The sequence below is a fragment of the Sinohyriopsis cumingii genome, chromosome 12 (genome assembly GCF_028554795.1).
Source record: "Sinohyriopsis cumingii isolate HCF-2022 chromosome 12, ASM2855479v2, whole genome shotgun sequence".
Taxonomy (NCBI): Eukaryota; Metazoa; Mollusca; class Bivalvia; order Unionida; family Unionidae; genus Sinohyriopsis; species Sinohyriopsis cumingii.
In genome coordinates, this window is record NC_142972.1 from 126,839,544 (window position 1) to 126,862,721 (window position 23,178).

A 23,178-nucleotide genomic window follows, 5' to 3' on the forward strand; every position below is an offset into this window, starting at 1 on the left:
CTTTCTTGCCAAGAAAATGTAGACGTTACATTGACATCTCTGAAAAACATTCCAAAAAAATTATCAGAAGGCTCAATGATAATTTGTTTTCTTAACTGCATAAATAGAAAGGTATTTACTATACACACTTTGCTACTCAAATGAAGAAAAAAATTGGGGGGAGGGTACAACTAATTTTAGTTATGTAACATTAACCCACTACTACTGCATTATTGATGAGACACCAAGTCCCCATTCCAAGCAAAATTATTCTCTTTTCTAATTATTAATGGAGGCACAAACTTGAAAAGAACTGACTGAATTCTCAGTCATAGCCAACAAACTGAAAGTCCTTTTCTTCTGACTTGAACTGACACCAGAAAGGCAGTTGGAGGAAGGATTCTTCAAAACAGTATCAGGTAACTATTACATTATGTTGTGTACATTTAATTTGCATTGTTTGTAAGTATTTTGTATTCATTATATGCTATAGAAAAATTGTATTTTGTAGCTGACCTTATCCAAATCAAGTTCAATGTCTACCTGACCAGAATCATTAATATTTTGTAATTCTGTAAACAATATATAGTTTATATTTCTCTAAGAGTGTATGTTAATTATCATTATCTTGGTCTGAGACCAGAACATTATGTATACCATGTTCTTTATTATAATTTTAGAAACAGACCATGTCTAATTATAGTTTGGATTGTTCTGGAAATGAACTTTTGTCTTACATCTTGGCTCTTCTTTTGTGTCTTACTTGATCATTTATCTAGAAATTATTCATTCATTCTATAAGATCCTGAGGCAGAATTATTGTTCCGTGTTTGATTTGGGCTGAAAATATTTAATTTAAATTCTTCTTCTCTGGAAATACAAAGTGTTCTATAATATTCTTGAAAAGAGACATTAACTGGAAAAATACTGAATTCAAGCAAGGAAACCTTGGATTATATTATGTTGATTGGCAGATCATTGAAATTTAGGTCATTGGTACATTAGTACATTAGAGACTATAGGCCACTACAGACTTATCTACAATCTCAGCACTGGAAATTACTTGGAATAAAGTTTATTCAGAATTTTATTCATTTGGATGAATGTGAGCAATTCTAGGATTATTTGGGATTTAATTTGCAATACCATAAGTTTTTTTTAAAAAATATTGTCACTTTGTATTCAAGGGAAATAAAATATTTCTTGAATTTTATAGGCTTGCTGCTTCTCACTCTTTTCTATTACTTATTTTACGACCATTGAGTCATGAATACACTGAGTTTTCAATCCTTCCCACCCATCCCAAATACATTATAATATCACTAATACATTACCTGCCAGTTATGTATTCACTACTGTAAGCTAGTAGATGGCACATGTCATGCTGTCATTATTGGATGTAATGAGTAATGCCTTTACTCTAGTCTGACAAAGTTTAAAGATGACAATGCAATGTACGATCACCAGAAGGCTGCTCTCACCGCATCTCATCAAAAGAGAAGTGATTCCAGTACCAAAATAGTCCCAAGATGTTGCAATAGCCCTAACCTCAAGGGCATCAATTTTCATTAAAGAAAAGTTCCCTCTCAGTGAGGAAGTTTTCTAAATACTAGTGATGACAACCCTCCTGGAAATGGTGGCCACCAAATTATAATAGGAACTCTTCATAGGTAGAAAGGGACAATTCTGACACTTTCTTCTCAACCAGGGCTCGAACCTGCAACCTCCCGCATCCGAGGCAGATGCTCTAACCACTTAAGCTACATATCCCTTAATAGTAGGAAGAGAACATTCTCTTCCTCAAAAAGGAAAAGAAAGTTTGGAACTGCAGAGGGGACAGCTAACAAATTTTAAATTACATTTAAGATGATCTGAGGAGCCAATCCATGTAAGGATTTATAAACTAGTAAACCCTTCTGAAATTGAATTCTCTGCTGAAATGGAAGCCACTTTAGGGTTTTAAAAAAGATTTGTTGATGGTGTGTCTAAATCAGCATCAAGAATAACTCTAGCTTCTCTTTTGTGATTTACCATACCACTATTACCTCAGTTGGTACAACAATATTCCAGGTGTGGCATAGTTCTTGAGGGAGAAAGGATTCAATTCTGTTCAACAGATAAAGCAGCAAGTTAACTGTTTAATTGTTATAATAATAATAATAAAGACTTTATTTAGAGAAGGTAACTCAATTAGTTATAAAACTAATCTACCTTGAGGCCTTCTATCTGTTATGTATAATATAGACAGTATATACAACATGATGTGAAGAATCTGGCTTTACACTAAATAATTAAGTGATTTTAAAAATCAAAATTATCAAGCCTGGAACAGGCCTCCGTGAACACAAACATATATTAAATATAAAATATCATCCTGCACTGAAAATTTCGACTGTGAAAATGATGTAAAATTACAGAAAAGCAGATGTTATTTATTTTACTAGAACAAAATTGTCTGAAGATTTCATCCATATGAGACACTGATTATGAAAAGATGAAATGCTAGGAGCCTGCCTTATGTCACTGATAATGTTGTTTCATACCAGTAGATCAGTATATTGTAAACTTTTTTTAAAAAAACAATTCCTTCTTTGGTCTTGGTATAATGTAATTTTTACTTCTTATGGACCTTAAATTTGGAGTGCCATCAGCATCTCTTTGGTGAAAGATATTGCTTAGGTAGACATGAATGGCTTTTCTGGATACTTTATACATCAATTTGGCCTTTCTAAGAAATATTCTTTCATGTATTGTTAAAATCTTTATATTATTCATTGCATCCTGAAAATTGTCTATACACTGATCTAGAATTAAATGGCAAGCCCTCTTTTGGAGTCTCAGAAGTGTTGTTATGTTTGAATTTGAGGTATTACCCCAAATTACATTACAGTAGTCCAGATATGGCTGAATATAACTTTTATAAAAGATGATCCTATACTGAAGAGGAGTGTATGTTTTGATTTTCCTCAGTAGCCAAAGATAAAAGTTAACCTTTTTTTAAACAAGTTTAATGTGAATATACCAAGTAAGATTGTTATCTATGAATACAATAATAATTTTATCATCCGAGGTCATATTAAGGCCCACATTGTCAAATAGAACCTGGAGTTTGTCGCTATCTAGCCTTGCTCAGTTTTGTTTTGTTGTAACTAGTAGGGCTTTTCTTTTTTCTCTATCTATGTTTTCCTTGCACCATACTTGAAGTCTGTAAAGAGCATCTTGTAAGTTATTTTCAAGTATCATTTTGGTTTTACCCATCTCAGAAAGTGTTGTATCATCTGCATAGAGGTCAGTGGAAGAAATTGAAGTTCAATTTGAAACTGAAGTTCCAATCTTAAGAGGTAAGTATTTGATAAATATAATGAATAACAGAGGTCCAAGGATAGAACCGAATAACATAGGGCTAAGGATAGAGCCCTGTGGTACTCCACAGTTAATATCTGTACTTTGAGAAAGCTGACCATTTAAAAGATACTTTTTGCACTCTATCGGTTAAGTTAGAAATAAACCACTGCACCCGTACAAAATTGTCCACATGGATTGGATACGGAATCCATACGTATTTTTACTGAAGTATCCATATGGACATTTTTTTTCTATAGTTGAAGCACTCTTATGGATTTCAGTGTATCCATATGGAAATGTTATGAATTCCTTATGTACTCCATATGGAAAATCCCACGGAATATGGAAATTAGTCCATGAGATCTGTAGGTTGTCCATAAGAAATAAAATTAAAATTCCATATGGAATTTGGCAATAATCCATATGGAATTTGTGAATAATCAATATGGAATTCGGCAATAGTCTATATGGAATTTGTGAATAATCCATATGGAAATTGGCAATAGTCCATATGGAATTTGGTAATAGTCCATCCTGCTGGAAATTTTTCAGGCGTACTTAAGGTGGGTTTCAGATGGGTTTTTTAAGTGCTCTCTGCCTAAACCATAAAAATCTGCCTCAGATTTCTGTTAAACTGCCTAATGATTCTTAGACATTATTGGGAATCAATAATAAATATTCACAATAATTTTTAAAATGGATCATATATTTTATTTTGACAGACATTTTATTTTGACAGACATTATCAAACAGGATTTAGGTTTTCCTTGTCCTTTTTCTTTCTTGCATACAAAACCTAATCCATGATGGCATCACTTAAGTCTTTTTCATTTCACTGGAACATTTGGTGAGATTTCACAAATGTTTTGACTAAAACTTTCACTGAAATTGTGGTGAGATCTCACTAAAATTTCACAAATTAAAAAAATGATTAAAACTTTCTGAGATTTCAATAAAATTTTCATCATTATATGGTATTTTACTAAAGTTTCAGTAGTTTTTCAAAGGTTTAAAATTAATAATGTATATGAATTAAACAGGACTTTATTAACCAAGGTGATATTAAGTATGCATGAAAAAATATACAGATGTTGTAATTACATGAAATCCAAGGCATGAGATATGGGAGTTAATAATAATAATAATAATAATAATAATAACGACTTATTTAGAGAAGGTAACTCAATTAGTTAAAGAACTAATCTACCTTGAGGCCTTCTATCTGTTATATACAATATATACAACAAGATGTGAAGAATCTGGCTTGACACCAAATAATTAAGTGATTTTAAAAATCAAAGTATCAAGCCTGGAACATGTGCACAGGCATCTGTGAACACATAAACTAAAGCTGTACCAATGTCACTTTATGCTGATATCGCGTATAGCCTATTATTAAAATTGCCCATACCAATTATGAGACTGATTATTTCATTAGTTGTTTTATAACAATGACTGATTCACAAACATAAACCTATTAGTGTAATGCAAGCAGGTATTTTGCCAGGTGAGCTATAGCAAGGTTGTTTATGCGGCAAGTGATGATTTTGAACTTCTATACAAAAACAAACAGAAACCGGATAAGTAGTACGTTGCTATTTATAGAAAACAACAATCACACAATCATAAAACTTGAAAAACTTTAAAAATTAACACTGATAAAACTTACAGTTTGCCAATTCAAGATATAAATGAATGAAAATGTATTAAGCTAGTCTTTTAACTTATATTCAATGATGCAGGTTGCCATTATTAGATTTCAATAAATGACTAAAAATTTTTAATAACGATAGCCCAATAATAATTAAAATTAATAATATGCATGCTTTTTAAGACTAAAAGTTAGACATCACTGTACGCTGGCTGCAGCTAATACTGAAAGCCTGGTTGAGGTAGGTTGTATTTAAGCAACAGTAACATTTCTCCCTTCTCGCCATGCAATTATCCATGACCATCCGAACAAAATCTGGCCTGTGCCACTAAACAGCTACTCGCACAGAATGCTTGAAGCTGGTACTGACAAATATCATCTAGGTAATTTGGCCAAGCAGGGGAACTGAAACCTGTGAGCGTTCCACCAGCCATACGTCTTCTCGTGACAACTGAGGGCTGGCCAGATACATGACATGTTCGTCATAGGCTACAGAAAACAAATCCCCGAAACGCGACATTGATGGTCCAGTGGTGTTTGTTTCAGTTTCAGATTTTTGTTTTGGTTGGGAGTTCCTCCTGCTTGTCAGCTGATGCAACTATGATGCATTCTGCTCTAAGCCATTCTTTGGATCTGGTCACAAGTAATTCTTAGCTGAATATGCGATGTTTGAATCGTGGATCCAAGATGGTGGCAAAGACAAGCTTCTTGTTGCTGGGAAAGTCAGCAAAATGTGTGTTCAGTAATGTCAATATATCACGGCGCATTGTCTGAATACATTGACTTGCTTCATGCTCTCAAGCCAGCAACATTCAGAGCATTTTCAGCATAGGAAGAATGACGGATACTGATGTTTGGCTTTCACTTACTTCCTTGGTAATGTCCATGAATTGGCCTAATGTGTCCACAATATTGTTAATCAAGACCCACTGTTGGGCTGTTAGGCTAGGCAGTCACAGAGAGTAGCATAAGCCCCCAAGACTTGTTTTTGTTCATATAATATATTGTATGTAGAATTCCAGCATGTCTGGACATCCTGGATGAGTTTCTTATAGACAATGCCAAATTTTTCCTGCTGCTCTTCAAGCTGCTGCTGTGCTAGGATGAAGTACCAGACTTGCTGATATGGATCGTGAGATTGCCAAAACATCTTTGACAGCTCGTTGTGACAGAATGACATCATTGACAGCAAGCTGCAGCATGTGTGCAAAACAGCTGATGCTGTCATTTCAGCCAGATGCATTGATTTAACCATGTTTGCACCTCCATCACGCAGAAGAACATGGATATGAGTTTTGGGAATGTTGTATTCCTTGCATAATTTGCCCAGTTTGATCACCAAATATTCCCCTGTGTGTGATTCATCAAGAGGCGTTGCTACTAAAATCACCCGTTTTCGCCAGTGTGCCTTAAGACTAAACAAGACTACGTGGATGGACGGGTCTGACCATGCATCAGAGATCAAACTAAGGTCAGACTGGGCAGAAACTAAATCACACACATCGCTTTGTATCAAAGATGTGGAAGAATACTTCTGACTTGGAATTTTAAAGTGCAATTCTGCCTTGGCCATCAGACGTCGAAATCCAATGTCTTCATCAACAGAAAATGGTTGCACATCTACTGCCATGAACTATGCAGTAGCTTTGTTCCAATTAATAGCTCTCTGGTCGTCAAATTATTATGATTATGAATGTTATGCTATCTACAATAGCAGAAGCAGAAGATTTAATGAGCCATGGACCAATCTGATCCAGTCCTGTAGCTTTCTTGGTATCAAGTTCACTGAGGCATTTTTTAGCAAAGTTTTTGATACTGATGGCATATAGAAAAATACCTCCTTAGAGATTTTGCAGATGCAGAACTTTTTCAGTTCATTAAAGTTGTTTTCTATCACTGGTTCTTTTAATTTTGTGGTAATGTTGGTGCAAAAAATCATTGAAAACATTTGCAATGTCAGTGTCATCATTGACTATGGTGTCATTTACCAGGAGTAAATTTTATTTGTCTGATCTTTGTGTGTTCCTCCAGTGAGTTCATTGAAGACTTTCCAAATGGAGTTTGTGTTGCTCTTTGTTTTCAAGCAATGATTGATAATAAGTTTTTTTTTAGCTTTTTTAATCATACTTGTTATTTTATTTTCCATACTTTATTTTGTGCATGGTTTCCCATAGCCTTCAATTGGTCTCGTGTTTTCATTGCATCTAGGATTTCAGTAGTAAGGCAATTAGGCTGGATTTCATTCTTTACTCTGTACTTTCAGTGGTACATGCTTACTAGAGACTACATCCATAAATAAGTCAGTCCACACCCTCAGAGCTTCATCTATGTCATCCAAATTTCGGATTATATTCCATGAAACTTTATACACCTGTCATTGATAAATTGTTCTTCATTAAAATTTTTGAACGATCCCGGTGTATTTTTCTTATTTCTCCTGCATTTAACCTTTCTTGTCAAAAAAGTAGGATAGTGGTCACTAAGACCAACATTCGGTACATTAACATAAGCCACATTGTCTGGTAGGTTGGTAGAAATGTGATCAATAAGAGTGCCTGATTTTTCTGTTACCTTGTGGGCTCATTTACCAGCTGGACTAGGCCTAATGATTCAATAAATTCCATCCAGTTGTTCCTTATTTGAGTATTGAGAAGGTCCTTATTTATATCGCCGAGTATAAATGTTTCTTTTTCCTGTGCAAGAACATTTTCCATTTGTTTCAAAACGTTATCATTCCAATTTGCTTTGGAGGAAGGTGGCCTATAAATGAAACCAACTAGGAATGATCTTGCATTATTTTGAGAATTTCCACCCAGATACTCTCAATTTCATGTGACTCCAAGTCAAGTCGCCTTTCTGCATTTACATCTTCCCTAATGTATACAACAAGACCTCCCCCTGCTGTCTCTGTCCCTGCCTAATGGTTTATTGTAGCCTTGACAGTGAAATAGATCATCATTGTGGTTAGCATTTAATTTGGTTTCAGTGAGTCCTAAAACATGTATATTATTTTCCCTGGAAGACAACATTAACTTAATCTGGTCTATTTTCCCCACTATACCTTGAACATTTAAGTGACCTATGTTAAAACCTTTTGCATTTTGTTTCATATCAATTATATGTATGTCATCATTCAATGGGGTACTCAATGAGATTGTCTCAATGAGATTGTCTCCATACTACTTTTATCATTCTTACATCCTATTTCTATATTTAAATGTTCATATATATTAGCATCTTCAAAGTCACATACAAACCCTGAAAATCCATTAACTTTTGCATTTACAATAGTGTCCAATGAACAGTTAGAGTCAAGTGTCTCACTAGGTACATTTAGATTTTTTTTTATAAATGAAGTACTGGCATTCTTTTCTTTGCCAGCTTCCTAATATATATAATACATTGATTGACAGAGTCTTTGTTTGTGTCCATATTTATGGCATCTGAAGCACTCAATCTTTTTGCCATGATGGCGTACCTGTGTCACATGCCCAGTTTCTCCACAGTAAGGACAGTACTCTTCATTATAGTGCCAGAAAATGGGGGCATACATGTTAATCTTTCTCAGTAGTTGAGAGGTTCCTTTTCTGCTTAAATGAATTTCATCTCTGTGGTAGAGGCTTAGGTTGACAACCTGGTTCTGAAGAAAGTTGTGTATTGTGGAATGTAATGTAGGTTGAAGTCTTCACATAGGTCAATTATCAGATCATTGATTTCTTTCACCTTTATGTCTACACAAGAAGGTAGTCCTGATATCATTATTTTACATGTATTTGGGCTGCAATACCAAGCAGCATACAGTAAACTTTCAAAATCTATTCTGTTTTGTTTTAGTGACCTTCCTTCACTGGCATCATTTCCACCTACTAAAATAATAAATTGGTTGTATTTGGCTAGGTCAGTATTCATTATTCTGTCCATGATGTTGTCGATTTTTACACCTCTTAGTCTGTACATCTCCTTGGTATTACAGTTTTCAATATTGAGGAGCCAATTATAAGAGTCCTATCTTTTCTGGCTTGTGATTTCATGTGTTGGACTCTGGTTTGTATTTCATACACATATCATGGAGGAAGGGGTGCTGAAATTGGTGTTTTAATTGTGTGAGCTAATCGAGCTGATGTTGACACATTTGTCTGAGCACTGGGAAATGCAGTTGTAGGTGCAGGCAACAGACTTGTCTTAGCTGAGGACCATGGGTGTACACTTATTGCTGTTGCAGGTGTGACACATGACTGAGAGGGGTTACTGTTGTTTGCAATGCAGGATTACTTTGGGTATCAGTTGTTACTTGCATGGTCATTTTACATTTTCTTTTGGCTGGTATTGAGATTATCTGTGTCTGAGCATCTGACATTGTTGCTATTTGGGAGTCTGTCTGAATTGCTGTTTCACATGAGGTTACTTGCTCATTAAACCTTCCCTGTGCTGACTTAATAGCATGTAACTGTAGTTTTAATTCTTCGATTTGGGCCTCCAAGTTCCTAATTGTTTTTTGATGTGCACACATGGAGAAATCATTATGGTTTAAGCCATCACTGTAATAGTCATGATTTATGGAGCATGTAATTGCCTGACACTCTGGAGGGTGTTAATTTTATTGCCTGAGTCATTTAGGTCAAAGACTTTAGGAGCTGTTTCATGTTTGGTACTACATCTAGTTACTGGTGTAGATGTCAGCATATAACTGCCTTTGGCATGGGTATTCTCATCCTGTCTACATTTACAGATAATATGATCTAACCATGTGAGACTGTTCAGCCCCTGTATATGTAAGACACATGTTGTTTTATACAATGTAGCTGTCACAGTGTTTTTCTCTTGTGTTCTGTAGATAATACCATTTTGTACACTTGAACTGCATGAAGTCATGCAAGGTTCTGAATCCAATATCTGTTTTACAGACTCAAACATTTGTGGATCTATATGCAAAGTATATGCAAAGTGATACTGTATTTATTACGTTTGACCCTCAGGAATTCTGGATAAATGTCAGCCATACTGGATAACTCCATCATCATTTGTACCAATTTGTTTTCATTTTCACTCTGTACATGACTTTCCTGCATAGGATTGTCTGTGTGGCTCTGATCTTCAGGTATATCGGACATACTAAAGTCAGAGAAAGATGCAGAAAAGGTTGAGCTAAGTGTGCTGAGTAAGGAACCTACAAGGCTAGTATTTAAATATGTTGCCATGATTCTGATATTTTCAGCTTGTTCATAACAGTGATTATAGAATTAAGTGTACGAAATCCTTATATATGACTCACACATATCCATACACTTTTGAAAAAGAACTTTGCAAAATGTGTTTGAGTTGGTATCATAAGTTCAGATATGGTAGATGTAGTTCAATTTCAAATTAATCCACTTCAGTAGCCATCTTGGATAACCTAAAATCCTTTGTTTTGAACAGGTTTCCAAATTCACTTGAATAAATGAAAACATGCACATTAAATTTCACTTACACTAACTTAATAGTGTCATAAATCCACAGTATAAATTATGGCAATAGGTATTAGCATATTTAACACCAGTTCATTGAATATTGAGTGGAGCTGTGTTAGAACCATCCATATGTGTTGGTCTCTTACCTAAGACCAAGTCAGGCAACTAATACTAATGCTGATCATAATGTGTGCATTTAGATTTCCAGAGGCAATTCTTTTGAGGAATATTAAAACTAAAACAATAGTAGAAGCTTTGAAAAAGTTTTTACTCAGTTTGCCCTTCCCAAATCTGTCTAATCTGTTCAAGGATCAAATTTTATGTCCGGAATTTTCAGTCAAGTTATGATTGAATTAGGCATCCAACAATTCAAGTCTTCTGCCTATCATCCTGAGAGTCAAGGTGCATTAGAAAGATATCAAACTTTGAAAAATATGATTCGGTCATAATGTTTTGATACGGGTAAAGATTGGGATGAAGGCATTCATTTGCTTTTATTTGCTGTTAGGGAATCAGTTCAAGAATCTTTAGGATTCAGTCCCTTTGAACTTGTTTTTGGACATACTGTGTGTGGACCACTGAAGGTTTTAAAAAAGAAACTTCTTTCTAATGAAGATACTGAAATCAATCTTCTCGATTACGTTTCTAATTTTAAGTATAAGTTGTCAAAGGCTTATGAGTTGCAAGAACCAATCTGCACTCTACTCAATTAAAAATGAAATTAAGGTATGATAAAAATACAAAGGAAAGGAGTTTTCTGCCTGGTGATAGAGTTGTGGCTCTCTTGCCCATACCACAAAATCCTCTACAGGCTATGTATTATGGTCCTTACAAAGTTGAAAAGAAAGTAAATGATTTAAATTATATCATAAATACTCCTGGGAGGCAAAAACAAAAACAACTTTGCCATATAGATATGTTAAAGGAGTATGTGGTTAATCATGCAATTAATTTAAATGTACCTATCCCACACAGTGAGGATTTAAGCAATGGAATGAAAACAGTCTGTATTGACTTTGGAGCAATAAATCTTCCAAAATTCAGAAATTATGAATAATCTGGACCAGAAACGTTTGCAGCAACAATAAAAGAATGAACTAAAATAGTTATTACTTGAATATGAGCACTTACTTCCAGACATTCCTACAAGAACAAATAAAATCTACCATGACAATGAAATTGTAAATTCCACACCTGTGAAACAACATCTGTACAGAATTTTAACCCACTCAAACAGGAATGATCAAAAAAAGAAATTCAGTATTTGCTGGAGAATGATTTCATAAAACTGAGTAAAAGTTACTGGAGTTCACTATGTATACAAGTTCTGAAACCAGATAATACTTTCCGCATATGCACTGACTATAGAAAAGTGAACAGTGTGACTAAAGCAGATTCATTTCCATTAACAAGAATTGATGACTGCATTGATAAAATTGGAGATGCAAAGTATGTTACCAAATCTGACCTTCGGAAAGGATTTTCACAAATTCCACTGATGGAAGGGCAAAGGAAATTTTGGCATTCATGACTCCAGATGGACTTTATCAATATAAAGTGATACTATTTAGGATGAAAGGTTCGCAGAATAATTCTTGCATAAAGAGATTTACTGGAAATTATACGAAGAAAAAAGACTGGAATAATATTTTCTGTGATTCAACAAGAGCTAATGACACATCTGTACAATGCTGACTATTACATACGTCATCACCTTCCATTTTGGATTTTCATCTGGATTTGAACTGTGATTCTCTTAGAAATTTTCACTGCTAGGCCTTGTTTTTTAATTCGTTGATTATTTTTGGATTTAATTCGTAAAACCGTAAGTTCTTTTTTCTCATTTTTCACTTTTTATTCTAGTGAAATAAATTATTTGTTAAATTTTACAAAGCATGTTGTCTTCACTCTTTTCTGTTACTTTTCTTAAGAGCATAGACTCGTAACACTATGCACGTCAATAAAAACAACTGTTGCGATATTTGGGTATTGCTGGATACTATCAGAAATTGTGTTCCAATTTTTCCATAATTGCTGAACCCCTGACAAATTTATTTAGCAAGAAAACGAAGTTTCATTGGTCTGATAAATATCAGGAGGCTTTTGACAAGTTAAAGGTCATACTTAAGAGTGCACCAGCTCTTACAGCTCCAAATTTCAGTAAATCATTCAAACTGTCTGTTGATACAAGTGAAGTTCAAGGAGACAAAAATGGTGTAGATCACCAGTGTGCTATTTTTCTAAGAAATTAAAAAAGCACCACTTAAATTATTCCACAACTGAGAAGGAATGTTGGGCTTTGACATTGTCATTCCAACACTTTGAAATCTATATTAGTTCAGCTCCTTCTCCGATTATTATGTTCTTTTTACTGATCACAACCCCCTTGCTTTTACTGACAAGATGAAAAACAAAAACCAGATTATTAAGGTCGAATTTGATGTTGCAGGAATATAATGTTGACATCAGGCATGCTAAGGGAAAAGACAATTTAATAGCAGATGCACTTTCACATTTAAAAAATACATTGTTTTCTGTATACTTTGTATAAAAAAATTTACCATATGTATATCTGACTAACAGTAAAAAAGAAAGCTTTATTGTGTAAATCTTTCTTTTTCTTTATGAGGGGAAGTGTTTAGTACATTAAATTTACAGTTAGTTTTTTTATTAGTTTTTTTTATTTCATTATATGCTATTATAATGTAACATTGTATGTTGGAATTCACCTTGTCCAAAATTGAACTTAATTTTGCTTGACCCGAATTGACTTTTTAAAAAATTTTGTTTAAACAACCAATACACAGCTAAATTATTCTCCATGTGTATGGGATTAAAATCAGTATTATTATTAATAGAAGTAAATATGTTGATTTGAGTCTAGTTCAAGGTTTTGGAATTTCCTAAGTGAATTTTACATAATCCAGGTTATGGTTTGTATTTTGTAAACATCAGGATCATTCTAGAAGGTTATTTTTCATTAGGTAATATTTTATAAAAATAGAAAATGCTAACTGTGACCTGAAGTAAAGTACAGAACTATATAATCTTGTAACTGAGAGGTTTTTCACTTGTACTTCAAGACCTAGCACTTTTTAGTTGTGTCCAGTATTTTATTTTTGGGCTGGAAATTTTATTTCTTCAAGTAATTGAATGCAAGTGATATTTTCTCTGGAAATAGAAAAGTACTCTGATAAAATGCTGGGTTAGAGACATTTACTGGAATTTATAGCAAACTTAAGCTTGGAATTATATTACTGTGATTCAACAAAAGGCTGATGACACTTCAACACTCTTATAGCTACCACCAACACACCATCAGTGTCAGTTTTGGATTTATTCTGGACTTGTACTGAATTTTATGCAGGACTTTACTAGGACATGTGTCTGTAATTCTTGGATTATTTTGGGATTTAATTCGCAATACTGTAAGTCCTTTTTCTCATTTTTACTTTGCATTCAAGGGACATACATTATTTGTTAAATTTTACAAAGCTTGTTGTTTTTCACTCTTTTCTCTTACTTATTTTAAGAGCATAGACTCATAAGACAATGACCATATCAACTTGCATTTTCCCCGCACAAGATATTGTATATCATGATGCCAAGTAGTTTTTCATTTTCAGACTGTTGTATATCCATACCTTTAGTCATTACTCTGAAATCATTTTTCTCAGCTATTACTCTTGAACAATTCAGCCATCAATGCTTAGAGGGAGTGAAAAATTGTTGACTGGTATGAGGAAAACTGGGAGGAGATGGAGCCCGTGACTGAGGCAAAGGGGAAAGCCCTCCTGGCATACAAGGCTGCATCTAGCCCCAGAACACTATAAGCCATCAGGACTGCAAGGAACAATGCCCAGAAGACCACCCGCCGCTGTGTCAACGCCTACTGACTGAACCTTTGCACCAGTATACAGACAGCTGCCAACACTGGGGATGCAAGAGGAATGTATGAGGGTATCAAGAAGGCGACAGGCCCCCCCACCTCCAAGACCACCCCCCTCAAGTCCAAGACGGGCGAAGTCATCACAGACCAGGGGAAACAACTGCAGCGATGGGTTGAGCACTATCTCGAACTGTACGCAACCTAAAACAATGTCACTGACACCACTCTGGATGCCATTCCAGACCTGCTTGTCATGGAGGAACTAGATACACAGCCCACCCTGGAAGAACTTGGAAAAGCCATCAATTGCCTTGCCTATGGGAAGGCTCCTGGAAGCAACAGCATTCTGCCTGAAGTCCTCAAGAGCGGGAAACCAGCACTACTCCAGTCCCTACACATACTCCTCTGCCTCTGCTGGGAACAGGGATACATCCCACAGGACATGTGTGATTCAAACATCGTCATGTTGTACAAGAACAAAGGAGACTGTAACGACTGCAACAAGTACCAGGGCATCTCCCTCCTCAGCATCACTGGAAAGGCTATCACTTGTGATGCCTTGGCGTTCTTGCAGATCCTAGCCTTCTGCATCTACCCAGAGTCCCAGTGTGGATTTCGAGCTGGCAGGTCAACTGTAGACATGATCTTCTCACTACACCAGCTGCAGAAGTGTCGCAAGCAGCAGATGCCCCCTCTACGTTGCCTTCATAGACCTGACGAAGGCATTTAAACTGGTCAGTCGGAGTGGACTCTTCAGACTCCTGCAGAAGATCAGCTGTACCCCATGACTGCTTGCTGTTGTCACATCATTCCACGAGAACATGCACAGCACAGTGTGCTTCAATGGCACAACATCAGAGGCCTTCCCAGTCATCAGCGGAGTCGAACAAGGGTGTGTCCTTCCGCCGAGGCTCTTCGCCATTTTCTTTTCCATGCTTCTCCAGTACACATTCAAGGACTGCAGTGAGGGAATGTACATTCATACCAGGGCTGATGGCAAGCCGTTCAACATTACCCGTCTCCGTGTGAGGAATAAAGTCAAAGAGGTACTCATCCATGAATTGCTCTTCACTGATGATGCAGCCTTGACATCACACATGGAAGATGGACTTCAGCAGCTGGTATGCTGCCTCTCCCATGCCTGTAAAGAATTTGGACTGACCATCAGCTTGAAGAAAATGAACGTCATGGCGCAGGACACAGACTCCCCTCCCTCTGTCACCATCGATGGGTACAACTTGGAAGTTGTCGAGAACTTCACATACCTTGGGTCCAACATCTCCAGCTCACTCTCCATTGATTCTGAGGTGAACGGCAGGATTGCCAAGGCAGCAGCAGTGATGGCCAGACTTAACCAGAGGGTCTGGAACAACCCCAACCTCACAGAGAAGACCAAACTGCGTGTCTACCAAGCGTGCATGCTCAGCTCACTCCTCTACAGTAGCGGAACATGGACCACCTATGCAAGACACGAGAGGAAACTCAACAGCTTCCACCTGAGATGGTGTGGTTCCTGAAATTTTATATGTATTTTTCGTACATGAAAAAAGTATTTTCTTCTTTAAAAGTACGAAAAATTATGTGTAAAAAGTTTGCAATTTTCTTTATTATTGGCAGCAAAATATACCATTGGCGACATTGTTGGCTGTTTAAACTTGTACATACAAACATTGGTGCAGAGTGGAGAAAATCAGTGGCCCCATGAAAGGAAAATGCAAATTTGATATAAAATGCACTGAAATTTATCTATTGTTAAATAAACAAATTTCTTTGTCCATATTGACAAACCATCTTAACAGTGCGTTGTTATATAGTAATCCACTTACGTTAACATCTAGCATGAGTACTGTATGTTGTGACATATCCATTTTTTTGTTGTTGTTGTTGACATTTCCGGTAACAGATTACCCAGACAAGGCATTATCTCATAATCTATCCATCATCAGATTTTCGGCTGCTCACTAGTAATTAATACATTTACATAGACTGACATTTGCATGTGACTGGTAAGTAAAATTCCTCTTCTTTTCACTCAGAATTAAATCTTTCAGAGCACTCAAATTTTCTATAGTAATCCCTGTCATCAGACGAGAACACCTGTGTCTCTATCATCCGTTGACCCTTTTTTACATTTCTAATGCATGCATGGAAGGCAGCATCATTTTGAAACCACAAATGTAAACCAACCTCCCAAAAATCAAGCTCTTAATTGTTGGTCTATTTGATAGGTGGTGAAGAACAGTAACTAGAATTGACCAAATGACAAAAATTTCATTTTTACAAATGTACCAATATAAAATAGTTTGCTGAAATTTCAAAGAAAATAGATTACTTTTGAAGCACCAATTGTTATGAAAACATACGAAGCAAATGAACAAAAAAATCAGTCTCAATCATGCAATACAATTATTTGATGTTGCCGCCAGACTGTCAATAAGAAACGGGTATTTGTTTGGTTCTCCAAAGGCGTCCTTTAGCACTGACTTCAATAATGCATGCACCCTTCATTAAAACTATGAACTTTTCTTTTGTTATGTATATTGATTTAATTTATATTTGACTTAATGTAATTGTTTGTTTGTTAATTTAAAAAAAATCTTATTCCATTACATGCTATTGTAATGTAACTTTAATTACTCAATTTGACATTGTACGAAATTCAGTTCAGTTTGACCTGACCGTTTTTTTGTAAACAGTAATAATAGAAGCTTTGTATCTAATGCTGACCTAGTTCCTGACCTTGATTCAGAAATCAGTGAGAGTTGAAGTAAACAACTTTTTAAAATTTTAAAAAAATTCTTTCTCAGATTAAGTTAATAAAGTGAAATCAAGGCTATATTTGGAGTACGTGATAAATAACATGTAGTAATTGTTTCAAACTCTGGTTTTTCCAGTGGATTGACCTACATCTGGGCATCTGTTTTGCATCGTGGCTAGATTTATTAATGATGTTTTGAGAAAGAATAGTCATTCTGTGCCTTAACACTGGAGAAGTTCAAGTGTTTTATGTTGGTGACCAATTTTTTGTGCTAATTATTTTGTTTTCTTCAAATTATCTGGATTCTAAGAGATTATTTTTTCCTGGAAATATTTGTTTCTCTAAATTAATTCTTGGACAAGGACAGTTATCACAATTTACATAGAATTCAAACACTGGAATATTATTTTCTGTGATTCAACAAAGAACTGTTGACACATCAGTATGACACTGACCACAGCACGTCATCGCTTTCCATTTTGGATTTCATTGGGATTTGAACTCAGTTTCATTAGGACTTTTTATTACTAGGACTTTTATTTTTTAGTTCTTGGATTATTCTTGGATTTGATTTGTAAAACCGTTAAGTTCTTTTTCTCATTTTTAAATTGTTTTCTAGGGAAATAAATTCTTTGTTAAATTTTACAAAGCTTGTTGTCTTCACTCTTTTCTTGTTTTGTTTTGTAAGAGCCTTAACGTAACACTTCAAAGGAAATCAGTATCAAACTTAAATAAAAGCAATACATTTTTTCATTCTCCAACCTGACTGGAACATGTTTACTGTGTTGTGAAAGTTTTCTTTTGCAGGAAAAAAAGTTTATGCTTACAATCGCTACCAATGGTGGCTTAAAATGCAAACTAACTTTTACCGACTTGGGACATACTTAAAAGTAAATGTGCTTCATCATTCATTAATGACTGTGCTATACTTTCCCTCTGAATTCAGACTTAAATGACCTGTGACATAATGTGTGTGTGTGCGTGTGCATATTTTCGAAAGGAATTACTTTGTATTGTGGATTCAACGTATGTGATGAGATTCGCAGGTGAGTTAACAGTGCTGATACTCTATTCATGCTATACATTAGACATGTATACATAAAAGTATACATGTATATGTACCAATGCGTTGTACTTTGAATAAAGTAAAATATTATATATGCCTTCTGAGTTTTCACTACAGGTGTATTTTTCATTTAATATGCATCGATTTAAGTTGGTAACTGTGCCAATGAAACATTTTTGTGGCCGCATTTATTAACCCAACCCCCCCAATTTGTTGGGGGTACATGCATCATTTTCTTCAGCTAACTGATCTGGTTGCTTATAACATGGCTTGATCTATAACACAGTTGGGTTCTATGGGTCCCAACTACCGTGTTATAGGGGGGTCACACCATTGTTTCTAAATTCACTACAAACATGTCTTTCGAATACATAAGAATGATCTCCCTTATGTACTGAATTTACTTTGCCAGTTTTAGCCTGTTTGGAAAAATGTCTGTGGAAATACTTAGACTGAAGATATAAATAAGTGAATGTGCCATCAACTGAGATTAGAGTTTAGCAGTTATGTTATTAAGACCTGTAGCTGTTCTGACATCAAGTTTGTACAATGCATTTTCAATGAATCCAAGACTTATTTGCTACATTTTGAGGAATATGCTCATTTAATTCATCACTGGATAATCTTTTATGAGCTTGAGATCCACAAGTGTTTTGTTTACATTCACAAAGTAATCATGGGGTGCATCTGCAATTTCAGGAAGTTCAAGAGGCTGAATATCACCATTTTCATCACTTATAAAATACACGTAAAGGCAGGTTATTGACAGATTTGCCCCTGAAGTCAATGAAGGTTTTTCCAAGTTTTCTAGAGTCCTTTGTCATAATACTTTCTGGAATTGAATGGAATAATAAGTTTTCCTTCCATTTGAATCATTGACTTGACATTGTCACTCCATAATCTGTAATTGTCAGTATCTTTTAATTTATTAAATTTATCCCTTGTCTTAATAGCATTCAGTATATCACCTGTAATCCAACTGGGTTGATTTTGTTACCTGACTCTCTTGAAATTAATAGAAGCATAAGTGTTCAGACTGTCAGTAAGCATATCTATCCAGATGTCAAGAGAATTCTGATGGGTCATCAAAACATTCAATTACTGACCAATTAGGGATATCTTTCAGTTCTTTAAGGAATATTTGTGAGTTTAATCTTCTCCTTATTGTATGTTTCATATATGTCTCATTTCTATACAGTATCCTAAATCATGACATTCAACTGCATTTTTTTCAGAAGATTTTGATAAAACATCTTGATAAAGCATAAGCATTAACACACTCAGCAGTTATATCAGTAGCAGGTAACAATTACAGTTAGTTTGATTGATGGAGGCACTTAATGGGATTACACCAGTTACACCAGTTAATGGGATTACACCAGTTACACCAGTTAATGGGATTACACCAGTTACACCAGTTAATGGGATTACACCAGTTAATGGGATTACATCAGAGGTAATTCTATGGGCATATTCAATCAGTGGGGTATCTGTAGCTTGTTTTCTGTCATTTCAAGGAGAATCACACTGAGCGTATCTTTTAGCTTCATTTGAAGTTTCTGGAAAAATGTTTACTTTTTAAACTTATGTTCATTTTTCTAATACTGCATATCTGAGTGGAACATTTCAGAGTGTTTTGCCCACTGCCCATACTGTAGTCAGTCATGAAAATGTCTGCATGATTGCTCATTATGCCTTCATTCAAAACAGTAGAAATATCTTGATTTATGACCCAGGTAGGCAACCTATTCTTCAATGTAGCCAAAGGTGTAGCAAATGCGAAGTGAAATTCACCACACCAAGCAAAAATTCAGCCACACTTTCATGGCCAATTTGCCACTTGTGGCGATTGGCGACAGAGTTGCCCCCCACAGACTTAGATAATATTTAGAACAGTCTGCATGGTCCCAATCATGACTGTAAGCAACCATCTTTGCCAGTCAAGGCTCTGATACGTTAACCTTATCTACACCTTGACATATTGAGCAGGTATTTCTGTGCTTCGAGTCAGTGGATTTCATTGGATGCAATGTCAAACCACTTCCAATCAAAATTAAGTTCTTCAAATCTGAACTGTTCCTACATGATTGAGACAAGGGGAGCACACAACTTGAATGGACTCATAAATAAGCAATTTTCCACTACCACTGGTCCATGTTTGTACAAATACCTTTCACTCAAATAAACATGTAATGGGTTCTCTCTGGTATGTACAGTAATCATATTTTCAATGTTAAACTTACAAAGTATCCTTTTGAAGTCTATTGCCTCCAACAATTTCAGCTGATGTACAATGCACCACTGTTACACACTGTTGGTCAGTTGGCATTACATACTAAGGGAGGCAACTCATGAAATCCAATAGATGTAGCTAGGACAGGGCACTATAATTTCTGTTCGATCTGCCAATGTGTAGATAGGGTTAACATATGGAAACATTGGCTAGCAAAGATGGTGAGCTACATTTCTATGCCTTTCAGATGAGTCATAGCTGTCCTAAAGTATTGGGAAAATCTCATTTACTGCATGGAGAATTTGAGATAAACCCATCTTATTGAGATGGATTTTGTCTTTTGCCATTAAGTGTTCCAAACTAATCCAGACTTGGTCACGAATCCATGTTCAGTGTCTGTCATTTTGTGATTCCACTCCTGACATAGATGTTCATTTAGAGCATTCAACTCACAAATGTCAATGTTCATATATGGGCATGCACTGCATAAAAAGACAGATCAGTTAGGATTTCCAAGTAAAATGTTCATTATAAAAATTGGTTTCAATCTGGTCAAAATGAACATTGTTACAGACATCATTGCCACCAACATGGATTGTAATGGAGTCATATTGAGAATGGTCAGTTTTTCTCATGGCATCAAATATTGACCTGTTTCTGCCCCAGATAAAAACTTAACTTGAATCCAAGGTTTCAGACCTCTTTCATTAACAAATTTAATAATGAAGTACATCAAGACTCCAATTATGTGAGTGTTTTTTTTTTTCTGGCTTATCATGTTCTTTGAGGTTTTCTCCTCTTTCTTTGGTGGAATCCAGTGTATTATGAAATCTAAAGCTGTTATGTCTAAGGCGGGATGACACTTTATTGGTATTTGTGACACTGCCTGGTATAGAGTTTTCCATTGTAGCTTGAGGGAATGAAGTTTTTTTTCTGCTTATTTCACTAATGTGTTTTTGTAATTTATCTCAGTACAATTAATCTACTACACCAATTACAGAAGATTTTCCACTATGCATTGTAAACACTGTAAGTGCTCATTACCTTTTACCTTCGATGATGCCATTGGCAGCCTTGATAAAAGAACTGGTCTTGTTGGATCAATAATTTGCAATGAGCCAAACATGAAAGTGGAGACTGGGTTATTGTGTAGCCAAGGGACCCCATGTGCCATTACAGCAAGTCCCTCCTCTCTGGTAATCTCCTGGGCTTGTCTACCAACAGGTCAAGTATGTTGTTGAACTATGGCTGTTCGGGGTTTTATGGTGGCATGGAGTGGGGTTGAATTATCCAGATGAGCCAGGTCAGAGAGATCTTGACACTGGACTAAAAGCATCCACCACCCAGGATCTATGATTTGATAATGGAGAGACATAAAATGGGAACTTGTTCAGTCTTGTAGTGAACAAGTCCACTAATGGTCTCCCCCAAAAAAGAAAAATTACATCTGCTTTTCAGGTGCAGGGACCATTCCATGAAGATATATGACTCCATATAAAAAGGGAGCCTGTCAGGATATTCCATTTGCCTGGAGTATGGCAGATGCTGACAGTGCACTCATCAAAATCTGCCGAACACAGGAAGGAGCATATGACAGCTGAGGTACACTTATCACAACATAACAACAATATACAAGGTTAACGCACCCTGGAAGGGCAGAAACACTTCCCACATTTTAAGGTTGTTTAGATGAAGGGTCGCCTCTTCCCAAGATCAAAAGTCCCTGAAGAAGTATCTCCTCTGGTTTTTGGTTAGCATCCCATCCTGATTTTGATGTGTTTATGTGTACAGTGGGGAGTGGAGTTTACCACTGTGAATCAGGACTCTGGTCAAGAAAAAACCCAATCCAGCCACAAATTCAAGTATCAAAATTCCTTGAAGAATCTGACCTGATAGCATGTCCTTGTATACATTCCAGTTTGCTAGAAGTAGGAAGCAGAGAGGGCTCAACTGAAATCTCCTTCAGGGAACTAGGTAGTAGCATCCAGAGTTCTGGAAGTGGTAAAGGTGAGCAAACAATGAAATCTTGGCCATAAGACCCACCATGAAGAACAGGATCTAAGTGGTCTTGTCTGGTGAAATAAAACCCCATCTTGACTTGTCAGGAAATTCATCCCAAGTACATGGAGTCCAGAGAAGGCATGAGAACCAAGTTCTCTAGGGTGGTGATTAGACCAAGGTGAGTCACCAATGACTGAGATAGGATCTCTGAGGATGTTGTGCATCAAGCAGTTGTCAAGGTATTGGAGGATGGGGATCACTAAAGACTTCAGGTAAGCAGCTGCTACTGACATCACCTTGGTAAAGGCTCTGGGTGTGGAGGCAAGGCTGAATCGATGATTCTGAAATTGAAATACCTCCTGGCCGATACAAACCTTGAAGTATGTCCTGTGAGGTGTGGGTAGATATGTGACAGTACATATAATGCAGATCTATGGAGAATGTCCAGTGGCATTCTTCCCAAAACTATACACCATTCTGCAACACCAAAATGATTTCCATAAAGAAACTTGGAGATTAGTCATTTTCCACTCTCTCAATTTCTCCATTCTGCAGAAGGATGTGTACCTCTTCCTTTAGATAAACCATTTTGGAGTGGTGAAAGGAAATTGGTGTCTGTGATATAGGAAGATGTTCTCAGAAGCAAAGATGGTGTCCCTTTCAAGTGGAATGGATCCACACATTGTCTGTGGTGCCCAACAAAACCTCTGCATAGAGGGCTAGTTGAGCATCTACAGCAATGACAGAAAGAGGAAGAAGGTTCATGAAACTGTCCAACTCATCAAGGCCAACTAGCTCCCTCCTTA

General features: G+C 36.0%; 1 protein-coding gene across 1 annotated transcript; it reads right to left on the reverse strand.

Annotated features, from left to right (window-relative positions):
• Positions 1 to 5,915: 5,915 nt before the first annotated feature.
• On the reverse strand, positions 5,916 to 6,605 carry LOC149787421 (uncharacterized). The gene has a single exon (XM_089976099.1). It carries the CDS (start codon positions 6,603 to 6,605, stop codon positions 5,916 to 5,918), a length of 690 nt encoding a protein of 229 aa, XP_089832225.1.
• Between the last annotated feature and the right edge of the window lie 16,573 nt (positions 6,606 to 23,178).